This window comes from Phaeodactylum tricornutum, chromosome 5, assembly GCF_000150955.2.
Source record: "Phaeodactylum tricornutum CCAP 1055/1 chromosome 5, whole genome shotgun sequence".
NCBI classification, from domain to species: domain Eukaryota; phylum Bacillariophyta; class Bacillariophyceae; order Surirellales; family Neidiaceae; genus Phaeodactylum; species Phaeodactylum tricornutum.
The window spans coordinates 133982-150466 of NC_011673.1; the positions used below are offsets into that span (position 1 = coordinate 133982).

Below are 16485 nucleotides of genomic sequence, written 5' to 3' on the forward strand. Positions count from 1 at the left end.
TGTTTTTCTTAATTTCATCAGTTGCATGAGTGTATGATGACACCAAAACTCCAGTTGAGGCTGGTAATTTAGTTAATCTCAAAGGCAATGTGGATAAGCAGGCAATCATCAGCAATGTCCATATGGCTGATCCATTTCACTTGAGCTTGCTGCAGGCTGTAACTAGTCCACCTGTTGCAGTACCTAACATGGAACCCTGTCAGCTCCAAGCCATCCATAGCACCTTCTACAAGCTTGACACCAAGCAAGGTACCTTCCAAACACACTATACCATCCATGGAGAGCTAATCTGTTCCCTCTCCATTTGGCCCCACAATCTGCCAAGTGCCATCATGGTCCATTTCACTATTCTCCATGGTGTTATACACAGCACCGTGGGCACATTCATCATAGTTACCATGCTCCTTAACATGGCAACAATTGAGTCCAAAAACAGTCACATCATGTTTCTGAATACTCAACTGGGATTGGGCCTGTCCAAAACCATCCGTGTTGGGATTTGTGGCCAAACACACGAGATTAGTTTTGACAGGCTTGCCTTGGGTGTCACAACCCATGTAATGCAATGGCAAACCAGTACTCAAAACTGTCATTCCAGTTGACAAACAGACTGACTTCCTGCCAAGAAAGTTTTCCGATGTAAGTATTTATATTGGATTCATAAGAATTGTTGTAAGCAGGCAAGGTGATGATCTACAATTTATCAGTGATGTCTCTGAGATTACCGCCTGACCTGAAAGAACAGAGGCCACTACTTTGAGCAAAGTTGGGATACTAAGCAGTATTTCAAATGTAGTGAAAAAAAGCGCAGATAGAAGAATCTAGTGTCTATTCTACTTCTGTGCTCACCTGAGGACTGGTCCTCAGGTGAGGTCACTTTTCAGACCTATGGTAATAAACAAAGAAATCGTTATTAAAGAAAGTTACCGCTACCGTTGTCTTCAGCATGCTCTAAAACGTCTTGGGGTAAAGTAGGAAGCTTTAATATCAAAAAGTGACAGAGAAATGACCGTCAACGGAAACTTCATGGATTTTTTTTTCAAATTTTTTTGGCGGGTAAAATGGCTTGTCTGGACGTCAATGAAATGGTCATTACATCCCCAATACTTGGTTTGAGTCATATAAGTTAGGCTTGGTGCATTGTCAGACATGCCAGTGAGGGATCCTAGGCTTGAAATTGGAGGGAAGGTGACGGCAAAGGCTTGTCATGTTGTGCATCTGAGCGAGTGCGCACGGAGATATGGCGCCAACAAACACACCAAGCGACTTGTTGGAACGGTTGTAGACGTCATGACCACCCCTGTATCCCTTTCAACCGGGCGTACCTCTACTTTGATAACAGCAGTTTATGGTTTTGGAGAGGATTTGTTCAAGGAAAACACACTGAACATTCGGAGTGTAAAGGCATTTGTACTGCCAGAAATGTCCTTAATTGAGGAAGTAGCAGCAGAGGCTTTGTGGGCAGCAGAAGCAGACTTTGACGCCGGAAACTCGATGGAAGAAATGGTCGAAGCCCCAGTAGCCGAAATGGTTGAAACCCTGGCTGACATAGAGCCCGATACCTTGGTCGACACAGAGCCCGATACCCCGGTTGACACAGAGCCTGATAGCCCGGTGGCCAAAATTGTCGAAACCCTGGTTGACACAGAGTCCGAAAGCCCGATAGCCACAGTGCACCAAACAGAGTGGTATGTGAATAAAAGAAAAACCCGGCTGGATGTGAACGGCCATGTCTATATTAGGCACTTCCATATCCATACTTCAGTTGGTGACCTTATTGGTCAAGACTCTGACAATTATCCATCGCTTCGTTTTGGGTAGTAAAGGCGGCCTTTTCCGCGTCGGTACCGAACAATCCCAGAGCCAAATCCAAACCAACCTTGTCCCGCATACCGTAAATATAGGCCTTGAGTTTGTTACGTTTGTCGGACGGTTCTTGCACGAGTTTGTCCTTGAGCGCCATGGCCAGTTCAACCTGGTACGCCTTTTGAATTTTGCCATCGGTCCAATCCAACGGACGCGTCGTGGTAAAGACCAAATTGGTCTTTTTCACCTTCTTCTTGTTCTCCAGAGCGGCATCTTCCTCACCATCCTTAAGGGGAGAAGGATCTGACATCTCGGATTCCTCCTTGTTGGCAATCTCTTCCATCATTTGTGCCAAACTCAGTTGGATGATACCGTGAATATCCTCTTTGACGTTGACGCAAATTTTTTTGGCTTCCTCGGATATGGGCGCCTGCACGGAAAAGGTCGCAATTGCGTTTCCAAAAGCCGGCAAGCCGTATTCGAGGGCCTTTTTATTGTATTCCGTCAGCACGGCGAAGGTTCCCTGGTTCCGTTTCAATGTCATCCGACGCACAATGGTAAAGGACAAACTGCGGTCAAACATGACAACGGCATTGGTCGGCTGGGCACCCGTGGTGGCGTCCACTTCCATGCCTTGCGCCTCGTCGTTGGCGTCCTTGTCCCATTGCAGTTGAAAGGGCCAGGCTTGGAATTTGTGAATGTTGTAGGGAAGAACCTTGAACCGGGGTGACAGGATAGCGGATTGCAGGGCCGCGCCACGGGCGACGGCTTTGTTGGCGTTGATTGTCATGGAGAGCACTTCCGTAGCCGCCGCGCCGGCTCCACTGTTGGTGAGGAATCCCGTGAGGGCCTATTTGATGGAACCGATGCGGGTCAAGCCACCCATAATTTCGACCGAGTGCAAATCGGCCGCCGTGGGTTTGCCTTCGGCCAAGGCCTGGACTAGGGGAGCGAGTTGGACAAGGACAGCCCAACAATCTCAAGAACTGGAGAGCCGCAATGTGGTCTCTATGCACATCTTACCCCCACCAAGAAAAGAAAGAAAGAACAAAGATGGTACTATTAAAAACCAAAGACAGCAGGGAAGGTGTTTGGTGTGTTCCAAGAAGACCACATATGTTTGCTCTGTATCCAAAGATGTTGCGACAATTGAAAGCAAAGAACAATGGATTTGCTACACAACAGGAGGGCAGCTATGCTTTGCCCAACACCTGACTACCTTGCATGGTAGTTAAAGACTTTATAGTACTAATTGGATACAAGTAACTCCTAGTATTTATGGTAAAAGTGTGTTTCTTAACCATCATAGCTAAATCCCTATTATCTGTATAGTTTTGTACCGTGTCTACAGGATTGTCTACAGGATTTTGCCCATTTACTTATTTTTTTTGTGTCAATTGAAGGCAAAGAATCATAGATTTGCTACTTAACGGGAGGGCAGCCATGCTTTGCCCAACACCTGACTACTTTGCATGGTAGTTAAAGACTTTATAGTACTAATTGGATACAAGTAACTCCTAGTATTTATGGTAAAAATGTGTTTCTTAATCATCATAGCTAAATCCCTATTATCTGTATAGTTTTGTACCGTGTCTACAGGATTTGGCCCATTTGTTTCTCTATTTTTGCGTCCTCAGCTGAGGACAAATGCCTGCCTCAGCTGAGGACAAGGGCCGGTAGAATAGACACTAGTTACCACCAGATTGGAAAAAGTATTTCGGGGTCTAACTGTCAATTTTGCTACTTTAAACAGAAATTCTCCAGTCTCATTTGTTACAGTAACCCAGTAGCATCCAAAGGGCATACATCTCACTCAAAGACAATCCGTAACTGTACGGAATTCCTAAAAGATCTTGAATCGTATTGCTGTCAGAAAACAATATATAGTAAAAGTCGTCTCGACTCCGCTACTTATCCTTCTTGGCTCACTGATAATTGCATACAATGTACACTTATGTGCTCATTATTAGCCAAATTTGGAACTCACTTTACAGTTAATTGCTACCTGCAACCTCTTTTCTGTGACTGCGATTTCAGCGAAATTGTAGATATGGGTGTCGATCAGGCCAAACCCGGGTACGGCCAATAAGTATATTATCAAGCATTGGTGACATCTACACAAGCAAAAGCTCAAGTAATCGAGATCAATTAACACAAGTCATTGTAACTGAGCAGATTCATCGCTACATATGGCTCGGAATAGGAGACGAATAGAACTGTCAAGGCTCAACGTCTGTTAGTATTTTGTCGGTTACAATGAATGATGGCCTTCGGGCTAAATTTTTCAAGAATTGTTTGGCGAAGTCAGATCATGTCGGAGTTTTTCATCATTATTTTTCGTACACATTTCACTGTTATTACGTATCGCCAAAAAACAGATCGGAGAAAAAGGAGAGTCTCAGCCACTAATACGAGGCTCATCCATAAAATCATCCTAACACTCTTACTCATCGCGATACATCATGTATAAACAGATAAGAACCCTGCTGGTTCTCAACGTTCTCGTTGTTCGATTGGTTGGTGGCCTTGTCGTTTCGGCTGCTTCCGATGAGGTAGGAGTCCAGTCCGATCCTGTCTGCTTGACTTCTGACTTGCTCGAAGTGTATGAAGGCTTTCTTTCCGAGCAAGAAGTTGACCGTTTGGTCCAGTCGGATGTGGATGGCGAAGGTGTTGGAGGGGGCGTGTTTCATGGGAAAGCGTTTCTGAGCCGCGAGATCATTGCCAGACTTCCAAGAGACGTGGACACAAAAGACTTTGACTTTGAGTCATGCAGCTCAGCTGGCGATGGTTTTGTGTCCGTCCGGACAAAAGTCTTGTTGAGATCGAGCCGCCTCCATAGCGACAATCACGATTCCCGCGCCGAAACAGACAAGGACGACAACCTGCTGTTGTCTCCCATTCGAACAAGCAGCTGTCGTCCTTCTGTTCTATATGGCAAAGTCAAGGACGAAGTTTCTTTCATTTTTCTCAACACGAACCCGTCTGCAAAATTTATGTATGCCAACGCCGAAGTCCCTGTTGTGGCTGGAAATCTGGTCAAATTCATGGGTGATGTGGATCATCAAACACTAATCAGCAAAGGGCATGTACACTTGGCCGGACCATTTCATCTGAGCTCCCTACAGGCCGTTACCAACGATACACCTGAACCATCGGATCAGCCCAGTTCTGTACCTACTGTAGCGCCGTCCGGGACCCCCTCATCTATTATATCAAACCAGCCAAGCTCTGCACCTTCCATGCTTCCTGCTAGTGTTCCAACTATGCTACCGTCGGGTACGCCCAACGGAGCGCCAGTTGTGGCACCGTCCCAAAATCCCGGTATTCTCCCTTCCCTTCCTCCCTCTCAAAATCCCAGCAAGGCACCTGTCAACGGTTCCAGAAAGGGTAGGAACAGGACCAGAGGGAAAGATGGCAAGAACCGATCCAAGACGAATTTGGATCTGAATAGGCTCAAGATGAGCTAAAGCAGGAAGGACAGCCAAGATGAGACAGCTGACGTATAACTACATATGATAAAGTTTTTAAGGAGGATCAAAGTTGCCTAGAGCATTGACAACTTTATGCCGTTGCTCAAGTTCTACAACCGCGACCATCCAAACGACAAAAACCACCGAAATATCGTAAAGTGTAGAATAGATCTCCCGATCTCGTTGCACGCTTATCCAATTGTCTTCTAAAACATCAACTGTACCCCCGCTCTTCGCAAAAATGGCAACGGCGCTCGGTTTCATGCGAATTACGCCACGAAGATGACGACTTGTCGAGTCAACTATCGTTACCGGTCACATCTTTTCGTTTGCGGTGCCTCGTCGTTTACACAGCGTCTTGTTTGGATTGTGGATTTTTCCGTGTATATAGATCAGAGAATATTCAGCGCATAGATATATAAATATTATTTTCGCTGATATTCATGGGAAAAACTTTTGGTGCATCACGGAACAGGATATATTCGCAGTCAATTTAGCACTACACCTCGGACAGCGATGGCTTCGAAGCTGCTGTAAAGCCGGAACCATTCAAAGGCATTACTATTACAAACCAGACCGAGGATGTTCCGCTTACTGCCAAAAGTCTCCTTAATCGCAGAAGTGATGGATCCACCGCTGATATGGTCTCCGTCAAGGAAGCACCCCTCCAAGCGGAGTTGACTCACGGACCGGATTTAAGAAAAGAGCCAGTGCCTTTTCCAATTACAAAATCGGTTGAGGATGTCGATTTTCTCCATGCGCAGCAAGCTTTCACTCTCTCGTTTGAAAACTTGACGGTTCAAGTCCCCGAAGTCAAGGGCAACTGCTTCAATTGCCTCGACAATCCGGTTGGTTTCGGAATTCAAGAATACCTTGGTACGCCCTTACAGCAAAGGGACGGCTATTACGCTGTCCAAATCTTATCGGGTATTATTGGCCCCGGGAAGCTTGGTCTCTTTCTTGGGTCGAACAAAGCGTCCATGTCTACACTCATTCGCGCGCTCTGTGGTCGTTTTAACCAACGAGACGATCTCTACGGCACAGTCTTACTCAACGGCATGCCCATGGGAGAGGCCAACCAAGGATGGCGACGCTTGTCACCGTACGTACCCACCAGCGACAAATCACATTCATCCGTCTTGACGGTAGCCCAGACCATTCAATTTGCGGTACAGTGCACTAGGGACGGATTCGAACTATGGATCATATTCAATCCCGCGTCGAATCCATTCTGTCGACGTTGGGCCTGTCCCATGTGGCGCAGACTGTGGTAGGAGACGAAAACTTGCGCGGCGTTTTTGGGGGCCAAAAGCGACTCGTGACAGTGAGGGATATGTTGACGGATCCCAACACGCGATATCTCTGTTTGGAACAAATCACCGATGGATTGTCGTCCACAGACTCTCTTTCGTTAGTCGAGTCACTCAAAAAGGGCTGTGTTCAGCGTAATATCTCGGGAATTGTTTCTTTGCAACAGCCATCAGACGAAATAATTCACTTGTTTGACAAGCTTTTAGTATTGAGTGAGAATGGAGAACAGGTCTACTTTGGTTCCATCGATCGCGATGCTTTGAAAGCGATTTGTTTGGAAGACAACCGAAGAGATTCGGACTCTATTTGCGACTTGGTGCTCCGCTCGAATGCAAGCGAATCTTTGATTAAAAAAGCTATGACTTTGCATCGTTTCCAACAATCTGCCGCGTACAAGATCTTGGTTAGCGAACTGGCTGAAACGAAAAGTCTAGGATCCTTAGCCCTCAATCGTGACGTCAACACACTATTGCCGCACAAAAACACTCGACCTCAAGTTGGTACCAGGTTCGTATTCTCATGGCCCCCGCCGGCAGAAGCTTATTTTTATTCGTAACGCCGTCACCTACACAAGGGTTGCGATTGCCCTCGTTTTGCTTCATTTTCTGCACTCAATAAGCATCTTCTTGGCTCTTTGGGGCGGACAGGCTACATCTTTCTCAACTGCTTTTTGGCACTTATGCTTTCAGCGGCCGTCGTGATCCCGTCGGCATTTCGTGAGCGAAAAACTTTGTTTGAGCACCGGTCAGCCGAGTCTTTTCCTGACCCCGGGTGGCTTACCTAGCGGAAGTACTCTCGGATGCTCCTTTGAGCATTATCGAGGCGATAGTTCTGACCTCGGTTTCCTACTATTGGGCCGACATGAACCCCGACCCAAGTCATTTCTTATACTTCTTGGGCACTCTGATTGCCCTAGAAGCTGTGGGGCAATCCCTTTCACGAGCCCTATGTGCTTTGATTCGGAAACTAGTCACTGCCAGTGCTCTCTCATCTGTGATCATTCTTACCTTCGGAACCGTGGCAGGCTTCATGCCAAGCTACGAATCTATACCTAACGTACTCCGGTGGCTTCCCTGGGTCACACCAGTTTCCTACGCGTTTGAAGGCCTCATGATCAACGAATTTTCTCGCCGCACTTTGTCCGCGTTACCATGATCGGAAGCAACGGCGATGTTGAAATTGGAACTCTGGCTGGAGAAACGTGGATTGGGAATTTGTCATTGCCGAGAGAGAGCTTTAGTAGTCATCGTTCCTTCAAGATTGTTAATATTTTTATGCTGTTTGTCTTCGCGCTTGTATACGATTTTATCGGCTTTTTCTACATCGAACGCACGCGAGAATGGACTCACAACGAAATTTGTCGGCCCCACGCCAAAGTGAAATCCTTTGCTATAGCCCCACTCTGCAGCAAGATGACCATGGCACCCAAGTGATCAACGCTGATAATGAAGGTCCGAAATTGCTTACAATTCGTGGTCTAAGCTATTCAGTCCCAATGAGAGCCGACAGAAGATGGAATCTAAATTCACTCGTTGGTCCTTACTTGATCACGTTGTCTGGTAAGAAGTTTCGACCAAAGAGACAGTAAGGAAATTGACTCAATTAACTAAGATCGATGCAATCTGTTAACGCGGCAAGATGACCTGTTTGATGGGAACTAGCGGTGCGGGCAAGACTACTTTATTGCCGTCTTGTTCAGAGAGACAGTATCGGGCTTGTATTCGAGGTTTTCATACGGACTAGGTCTATTGATTACCGATATTCCTTATCATATACTGAACACATTTCTTATTTGGGTCTTCTTTTATTTCTTGGTCGACTTTCGAATGGATGGAGAAAGTATGGGGTACTTCTTGATAGTGCTCTTTCTGGCAAATAGGGTCAGTATGTCTATGAGTCAACTTTTTTGCATTTGCAACTCCGAACAAAGAGAGGTCAAATGGAATTGCTGGTCTGTCCGTAATCTTGTCTGTTATCCTGATGGCTTTTCTTATTACAGTAAGAGCGATGCCAGATGGTTGGGTATGGGCGAATCTGTTTCATCACGTCCTACAAGGACTGGTCACAAACGAAATTTCGGGCAAGCTGTACTCCTTTGATCTAGGATTGGATTTGAAGCCACCACTTCTGAATGCCACGAACGTGGTTGTATTTGATCGCGGCATTGATCCTAGCGACTCGATTCCTCGTCAAGTCTCTAGCCTCTTGACTCTCACAATTCTGGCTGGCGGCGGAATTAATCCGTCATCGTCAATCGGCCTACTACCCTGGGTGCAATGCAATATCGTGAACGAATGTTTGTGGACCCAATTGCGACCAATTTCGTGTCGTGCAATACGTTTCGGCCCATTCGCCCTCCAGTTTGCTGCGACGACTTTGAATTTTTAGTTTCGAGCCTGGATGTGGAATCCATTGGGCAACGTTTCCCTTCTAACGTCGGGATGGACACCAGGCAAAACCCATTTGGCGTAACGGCTACTGGAGTTCCGGACGGTTTTAATGAGGATCAATTGATTCGTCTTCTAAATGCAGATCAGTTAGAACCGACAATTTGCTTGCTACAGGCCGTGCTACCCACCGGTGCACTTGAGGCCATAAAAGATCCTAAACATAGTTGAGCGGCTTTTCGGTGTTGTGGCTTTTGTCCTCGACATTTTCCAGAGCGGCCTGGCCATCCCTGGGGATCTGATTTTGTTCTTCTTTGGATGGGCCGGGTCTAAGGCAGAGGAGGGCATTGTTGCTCCTTGGAAATGGCACTACTGCTTGACTGCAGTTGCGGTGTTTTGGGGCAATTGAGATGCTCAAACTATTTTGCGTGCAATTCATTGTATGGACAAAACAATTGTGGCTTGGTGGCAGTTTGCTCCTTGGGTGTGAATACTGGTGGCACAATTTGTGATCAGAAGAAAAATATCGATATTCCGGAAATCTCACAAAAATGTATTTGTCAGCGTTTAACACACGCAATTATGTATTGTTTCCGCACTTTGTCAAATATTTGATGCCACTGCCGCACAGATTTCCTCTATCAATCCAACGTGTTGTGACAAAAAGCTTTGCGTCGAACCACGGGACCATTGATTCGCGCAGTGCTGCGCAACACTCTGGGGAGTGCGTTTCGACGACACATCAAGAATTGCGGGTTCTCGAAACAAAATAGAATCCGTCGTCGAGGACACAACATCTTCAGCAAGACACTGTTTGCGAAAAACTTCGTTTGATGTAGCCTTATACACAATTTCGCAGCGCTCGACCAATGCACAAATCTTTTCGACCTCTTCGGTGTCCACGCGACTCCAGTAACGTAAATTGGAAGAGTTGTACAAAGATAGGAGTTCATCCAATCGACGGCCCATCCCATCCTGCGCTTGCTGGAGCTCGACCAGGGCACTTCTTAGCCCGGCCAGCATGCGTTCGTGTTGTGTCAGATCGTGGGATAAAGCCAGTTCCAAGTCAGTACGCGTCAGACGTGTTCCAGTCTTCCGGCGATACCCATTGCCCTTCCAAGGAGGTTCTGCCACTCCATAGCGTTGTCTCTCTTCTTGAGCTTGTTTCAATGTGCGTAAATCCCGACTGATCAAGTAGACACGATCCCGCAAATTGGCAATCGAATGGATAACCGCCGACGCGTGATCGTCGGCCGACAACCAATCATTAACCAGTACCTGATCCAACGCATTTCCAATCGACTTGTACTGTCGAACAACTTTTCCCAACGCTACCTGCTCGTTCCGTGTACGATGCTCTTCTATATCCTTCTTTTTCTGTACACTAGTACCAAGTTCATCTGCCTTTCCAACACTCACGTGCGTTTTACCTCGTAACATGTATTCTTGAAAGGCCCGCTGCACAGCGTCCCCATCGTCCTCCTCACGGTCTCGACTCATGATGGCGGTTAGTTAGACTGTGGCGGAGAGGACGTCGATGACACAGCCGCTACAGATTTCGCTCTGGCCTGTTCTTGTTCGCGTTCCGTTTTGCGGATTTGTTCTTCGCCGGAGCGGATCACTTCGGGACGATCGGACGAGAACAAATCGTGACCCAGCCTGCCTTCGCTTGTTTCAAAAACCGGAATGCTCAACAAACCCATAACAATTCCGGCTGCCGCCAGAGACTTCACTGCTGGACTACCAGGCAATTTCTTCAACAAGGCGTCCATACGAAGCAGCCTCTAGAGGGGAACTCGAGGGAATGGATCACTGCTTGTACGACCGAATCAATCAACGTGTGCACGTAGAAGCCGCGGTGGTTCGTTACAATCAGGCTTTAAAACGCAACAAAGGATGACTAGGTAGGTCGTTGCCGTACACCAACGTGTAGATCTGATCGGAATTCTTTACGGAATGTATGGACGTTTCCGCAAACACACCAGTGCGAGTATTCGCAATGGAATGACCGAGGGACCACTGACTCGTGAGGAGGGACGGAATCTGACTGACTGTGAGTGTGGAGTGAAAGGTTGGTTGTCTAGTTTCCTCCATGCTCACTCACAGTCGCACTGCGAGTTGTTGACCTCGGACGGCGGCTAGGCTACAAAAACTGAGAAACAGTAAAGGTAGTAATGTGAGCGACCTGTTGACAAAATCGACAGACAGACAGACGCGGGAACGTCCAGCTACTTTTTTCTATATGTTCGTGTTTACGTTGATCTTTGCCCATCACAGGTACTCAAGCTGTAAGTGTGAAAGGATTTGCTGATATCAGGACCTATCTTTGGATTCTAGTAAATAAGTATCTTGAAATCTCAGACATTTCTTGCGTATTTGGAATGTAAATGCTTCGCCCAAGTATTATATGGGCGAGCCATCACAATCCGACCATGGGCCAGCGGTAACCAAGGAGGCGTCAAAATCAAGGAGAGAGGACGTTCGCCAGGTGGAAGGAAACCTTACCATGTCCGGCAAATTCAATCTTCCAACCGTTATATCGCTAAGGAACGATTGCTTCGACTTAAATAGTCAAGGGGAAACACGACGGGTCCGGAGTCGGCGGCAGCGCGCAGAGGTTAGGACCGGACCCCTCGCACAATTGTGGCTTGTGCTGATCCTTCTCGGCAGCGTGGTCCTGATATGTCCGGAACCCAGTTATGCGTTGGTACCACGGAAATTCACGTTCTCCACACCTTGGAATCGAATGGAATTTGTCCAGTCGATACGCTGCCGGGCATCGAGTCGAAACGAGGACGAACCCGATGACGACGACGACGAGCCGCCGTCGGTGGACGTTTCCAGTTTTCGTCCTCCCAACATGGCGTCGACCTTTGGACTTAACAGAGGCCGATCCTCGCCATCCCAACGAAAGGCCATGGGCACGTCGGGGTCCTCTACCGCTCGTATTCACATTTGCGGAAATTGCGGCAGTGAATTCGTCAAATGGATGGGGCGTTGCCCGACCTGTCGCGAGTGGAATACGTTGCAAGAGCACGCGGTCCGGAGAGAACCAGCCTCTGCGTCAAGGCCAGTTTTTGGCACAAATATTTCATCTAGTGGCGCACGACCGGCATCTTGGTTAGATGGTATCCCGGGTAGTCTGGGATCGAATGCCCCCGTTCGCATCACTGATTTGGTCTCGTCGGACGATGGGTCCACGAATACTCTTTCACGTCTACACTCCTCCCAACGAGTTACGATTCCTAATGACGACGAACTGAACGTGGTACTGGGTGGAGGTATTATGCCCGGATCGCTCAATCTCATTGGGGGCGATCCCGGGGTTGGAAAGTCGACTCTTATGCTCCAAATCGCTGGAGCCGTGGCGAGCCTCGCCATCCCTACTCCCGGCATTGGCATGGGCCTGCCCGACTCCAACAATACCCGTACGAAAAGTTCGACCGACGGGACGGGTGGACCCGTCTGGTACGTGTCAGGGGAAGAAAATCCCGACCAAATCGCTTCTCGTGCAAGTCGTTTGGGAATTTTGCAATCCGAACTATGGTTGCTAGGAGAAACGCACGTCGATACCCTTTGCCAACAGGTTGTTGTGCACGTGGAGGCGTCGACAACACGACCATTCGTCCCATCAGACTCGAAGCTCGCGATCGACAATGAAAACGTCAGCCACAGCCAAGGCATGCCGATACCAAAGGCTCCCGCTCTGATTGTAATTGACTCGATCCAAACCATGGTCTGTGACTCCGGTGGCTCGTCGTCGGCGGGAGGCATTACGCAGGTCCGGGAATGCGTCGCGCTGTTGCTAAGATTGGCCAAATCAACTCGTATCCCCATCTTTTTGGTAGGTCACGTTACCAAGAACGGTGACGTTGCCGGTCCCCGGACTGTCGAACACATGGTTGATTGCGTACTATACTTGGAAGGGAGTGCGCATAACGACGGATTGAATTTGCGCATGCTGCGGGCGAGCAAGAATCGGTTTGGCTCGTCCGACGAAGTCGGCGTCTATGAAATGACGGCGGGACGTTTGTTGCCCGTCTCGGATCCGTCGTCGCTCTTTTTGGCGCACCGCGTAACGCAAGAAGATGCGGAAGGATGCGCGATTGCCATTGCACTGGAAGGGATGCGCGCCATGACTGTGGAAGTACAAGCCTTGGCAACACCGTCGGGAAGTACTACTGGCTATGGTCGTCGGACGGTGGAAGGAATCGCCATGTCGAGACTAAACTTATTGATTGGTGTCCTGCAGAAACGCTGTGGTGTATTCATGTTCAAACAAGACGTATACATTAACGTGGCCGGGCGCATACGTCTTGATCGAGGTGAAGGCAACGCAGTAGATCTGGGCGTAGCCGTGGCGTTGGTTAGTAGCTTGGCAACGATTGCGGTGCGGTCGGATACGGCGTTTGTGGGGGAAGTGGGACTCCTGGGTGAACTGAGATCTGTAGCAGCGCTGCCAAAACGCTTGGCCGAAGCACGCCGCATGGGCTTTTCTCGCGTCATTACACCTCGAGACGGAAAAGATGCAAAACAAAGATCAAAGGTTGTGAGCAAGAACTTGAATGGAGTTGAATGGATACAGTGTAGTACCTTGTTGGATGCTATCAACGCCGGACTTGTACAGCCTCTGCCCAAGCGCAAACGGAGAACGAATAAGACTTCTGTTCGCGAGCAAAATACTAGTGCCTACCCTGAACGGCTAGAAGATCTCGGTTTCCCGGAGCTATTAGATGACGGAGACGATGACGCCTTCATGTAGAAGCCACGAGAGAGGTCAAGCACTTGCGTTATTCCAAATACTATTGATTAGGTTTTATAGATACCGCGATGTAAGTGACATATATTTCCAAGCTTTTACTTCGCCGCCTCGTGGATTGTCGTCACACGGCTCGACTTGTAGACTACTCCAATAATATACAGGATTTTATAGAAGATTGCAATACCGATCAGGGTAGCAATGTCCGCACTAATCGTGTCCTCATTCTCAACGACATTGTATACCTTGAATGGAAGTGATAGGGAAGACAATGAGAATTTGCATCCATTTGACCCGCAAGGACTATTCGGCTGCGGTTTCCGTGTACTTACCAAGTTGATCCCACCCAGTACATCGCTTCCGCTCGTAGACTGGACGCACACGCCTGCACTCGTGCCGGGCTCACACGAGTCAAAAGTCGTATCCTTCAGGTAGTTATACATGGAACTTCGGAGATAGTAGGCGTAGGGCATGATATAGTAGAACAAAGTAAAGGGCCAGAAAAGATCATCCTTGGAGATCAAGAACCCGGCAAACAGAAAGGATCCAAACCAAAAGTTCATAAACTGGAGCATTCCAAGGATCGGATTTTCAAACCATACTGACAGGCATTCCGCGACACATTCAAAGACGTACATGGTGGCAGCGTAGATGATGATGGCAACGCCGAATGTGTCCCAAGGCATGTCGATTACGACGAATGACGCAATTACCAGAGCGAATAAAGCAAAAACAAACATGATGGGAATCACTAGAACCGTTTTAGCGAGGGCGTAACTCAGAGGACTCGCCATTCCGTTCTTGGACTCGCGAAGAATCGATTTGAACTCTTCGTTCAGAGCGTACACGGCTACGACACCCATGTTGCTTGGGACCGAGACCAGCCAAAGTACGATCCACATTTTGTTCAAAGCCTGATCCTGAGAATAGTCTCGAGCGTTCAAGTATACCAGTGAAAAAAGCAAAGTAACTACAAAGAATATCACCGCTCGGCCCGAATACAGGACAGGATCCCGCATCATGAGTTTCAAATGCCGACTGAACATGATACTAATTTCCTTGCGCAAGAGAGCGCGCTTGACGTCGGCAACGCCCTCTTGACCCTCATCATCGTTGTCGACTCCACCGAATCCCTTTTTGTGATGCGAAGAGCCCGCGCCTGGACGCTTTTCTTGCCAAGTGTCCAAAATGCGGTCAACTTCAGCGTCGTCCGAGAAGTCAGCATTCACCATATCGAGAAAGTGTTCTATGTTTGACGGTAAATAAAGGGGATGTGAGAAAGGGCGGAAGAAGACACATAGCGCAGAAGACCCCGAAGCCATCTCAGTTTTAAAAAAGTTTCGTACCGGCAGGATTTGTTTGCGGAGGAAGCGGGTAGCCGATGCTTTCGAAATACGGAACGGATTCTTTGACGTTCCCGGTGTAAGCCTCACGGCCTTTCGACAATACCATGACTTCGTCGAAACCTTGGTAGACCTGGCAGGCACGAGTTGATTCCGAGCGAAACATGAGAACAGTGAACAAAACAGCGTTTTGCAGATATATCAGGAAATCCTTACCTTGGTCGATGGCTGATGGATGGTACAGAGAATAATCAAATTCTCTTCTTTAGCCACCCGGACGATTTCTTGCATAATATTTTCCGCCGAGGCTGCGTCCAAACCAGTGGTCGGTTCGTCGAGGAAGAGCAACGTGGGCTGCTTGAGGAGCGCGATACCGAGCGAAAGACGCCGACGCTGACCACCGCTCAAACGAGCGTTTCTTGTGTCGACGCACACGTCGAGACCCATTTTCTGGACAATTTCGTCCACGACGGCGTCAATGTCTTCCTTGGCGGCCACGTCGTAGAGCTCCGCCGCGTAGCGCAGGGTTTCGCGACAGGTCAGGTAGGGCCAGTGTTGGTCGAGCTGCACGACGGTGTAACAGTGCGACTTGAAAATCTTGTCCGTCAAAGGCACGCCATTGAGTGTAACCCTTCCTTCAGTCCGACCAAAGAGGGCGTCCAGTGTCAATGCCGAAATCAATACACTTTTTCCGGCTCCACTAGGCCCCATAATCGCCAATACGTCTGTCAAAGAGTAAAGAGAAGGATCAAAGGCTGAGTTTTAACAACAGAAAGAACAACAATAGGTATTTGTAGTGTTTACGAGTTTGCAAAAGGACAATTCACTCTGGCGTTCGCAAGAATTTCTCGCACCCGTAGAAGTAAGGTCCCAGCGACGATCGGCGAAAATTACCCCGTGTCCGCGAACCCAACATCTTCCTCCACACTAGAAACTTACGTCCCCACTTGACCGTCGCGGCCACGTCGGAGAGAATAGCCTTCTGCTTCCCTTTACTTCCTACCGTGAAATTGAGATTGAAGCGCAAGACTGACGATTCCATCCCGCTAGACTGCGCCGAGTGCAGTCTCCGGGGATTTCTCGCGTTCGGTTGCGTAATCGCTCCCGGCTCCTCCATCGTCACAGGCTCGTTCTCCTCGGCTTTGTCGTATTCGTTATCAGTCATGGTACGAGTAGAGTAGGTTAGTGGTATGAACACACAAATTTCGGCTGATCAACAACGCAATTTCTGTATATCAATATTCAAGGTCGACGTTTTGTGGGGATTGTCCGCATCGCTGGAGCGAAAAGGCCTTCACGAGTTTGCACGGCATACCAGGTATACTGGAAACTAGATCCTATGGTTCTGATTCCGCGACAATGGAACGAATAAGCGCGAACACAATAGAATCATGATAAAAAGTCCGACT

At 48.2% G+C, this 16485-nt stretch overlaps 6 protein-coding genes across 6 annotated transcripts; 4 read left to right on the forward strand and 2 right to left on the reverse strand.

Moving 5' to 3' along the window:
* Positions 1-1774: 1774 nt before the first annotated feature.
* Positions 1775-2596, reverse strand: PHATRDRAFT_34252 (predicted protein; the record flags this gene model as incomplete). Its single annotated transcript, XM_002178901.1, has 1 exon — positions 1775-2596. One exon carries the CDS (start codon positions 2594-2596, stop codon positions 1775-1777), a length of 822 nt encoding a protein of 273 aa, XP_002178937.1.
* Positions 2597-4970: 2374 nt separating this feature from the next.
* PHATRDRAFT_8511 (predicted protein) lies at positions 4971-5174 on the forward strand (the record flags this gene model as incomplete). The annotated part of the gene is made up of 1 exon (XM_002178674.1): positions 4971-5174. A coding segment is annotated over one exon (204 nt), but the record flags the coding sequence as incomplete, so codon positions are not given.
* A 743-nt stretch (positions 5175-5917) lies between these two features.
* PHATRDRAFT_44752 (predicted protein) lies at positions 5918-7143 on the forward strand (the record flags this gene model as incomplete). The annotated part of the gene is made up of 2 exons (XM_002178675.1): positions 5918-6382; positions 6460-7143. 2 exons carry the CDS (start codon positions 5918-5920, stop codon positions 7141-7143), a joined length of 1149 nt encoding a protein of 382 aa, XP_002178711.1.
* A 74-nt stretch (positions 7144-7217) lies between these two features.
* On the forward strand, positions 7218-11017 carry PHATRDRAFT_44753 (predicted protein). Its single transcript, XM_002178676.1, has 5 exons — positions 7218-7963; positions 8249-8471; positions 8587-8883; positions 8976-9167; positions 9202-11017. The coding sequence occupies exons 1-5, from the start codon at positions 7739-7741 to the stop codon at positions 9381-9383; spliced, it is 1119 nt and encodes a 372-aa protein (XP_002178712.1). The 5' UTR covers positions 7218-7738; the 3' UTR covers positions 9384-11017.
* Positions 11018-11891: 874 nt separating this feature from the next.
* On the forward strand, positions 11892-13490 carry PHATRDRAFT_11236 (predicted protein; the record flags this gene model as incomplete). Its single annotated transcript, XM_002178677.1, has 2 exons — positions 11892-12572; positions 12672-13490. Coding segments are annotated over 2 exons (1500 nt in total), but the record flags the coding sequence as incomplete, so codon positions are not given.
* A 243-nt stretch (positions 13491-13733) lies between these two features.
* On the reverse strand, positions 13734-16427 carry PHATRDRAFT_44756 (predicted protein). The gene is made up of 5 exons (XM_002178902.1): positions 16016-16427; positions 15293-15801; positions 15080-15209; positions 14066-14979; positions 13734-13978 (listed from the first exon to the last, which is right to left on the reverse strand). The coding sequence occupies exons 1-5, from the start codon at positions 16239-16241 to the stop codon at positions 13832-13834; spliced, it is 1926 nt and encodes a 641-aa protein (XP_002178938.1). The 5' UTR covers positions 16242-16427; the 3' UTR covers positions 13734-13831.
* Between the last annotated feature and the right edge of the window lie 58 nt (positions 16428-16485).

Coding starts and splice junctions, on each gene's coding strand:
- PHATRDRAFT_44753 (XM_002178676.1), top strand. CDS start 7,739: ATGATCGGAAGCAACGGCGATGTTGAAATTGGAACTCTGGCTGGAGAA. Junction 7,964..8,248: donor TTTGTCGGCCCCACGCCAAA/GTGAAATCCTTT, acceptor GATGGGAACTAG/CGGTGCGGGCAAGACTACTT. Junction 9,168..9,201: donor ACAGGCCGTGCTACCCACCG/GTGCACTTGAGG, acceptor TCCTAAACATAG/TTGAGCGGCTTTTCGGTGTT.
- PHATRDRAFT_44756 (XM_002178902.1), bottom strand. CDS start 16,241: ATGACTGATAACGAATACGACAAAGCCGAGGAGAACGAGCCTGTGACG. Junction 15,210..15,292: donor TCCATCAGCCATCGACCAAG/GTAAGGATTTCC, acceptor CGTGCCTGCCAG/GTCTACCAAGGTTTCGACGA. Junction 14,980..15,079: donor TCCGCAAACAAATCCTGCCG/GTACGAAACTTT, acceptor CGTCAAACATAG/AACACTTTCTCGATATGGTG.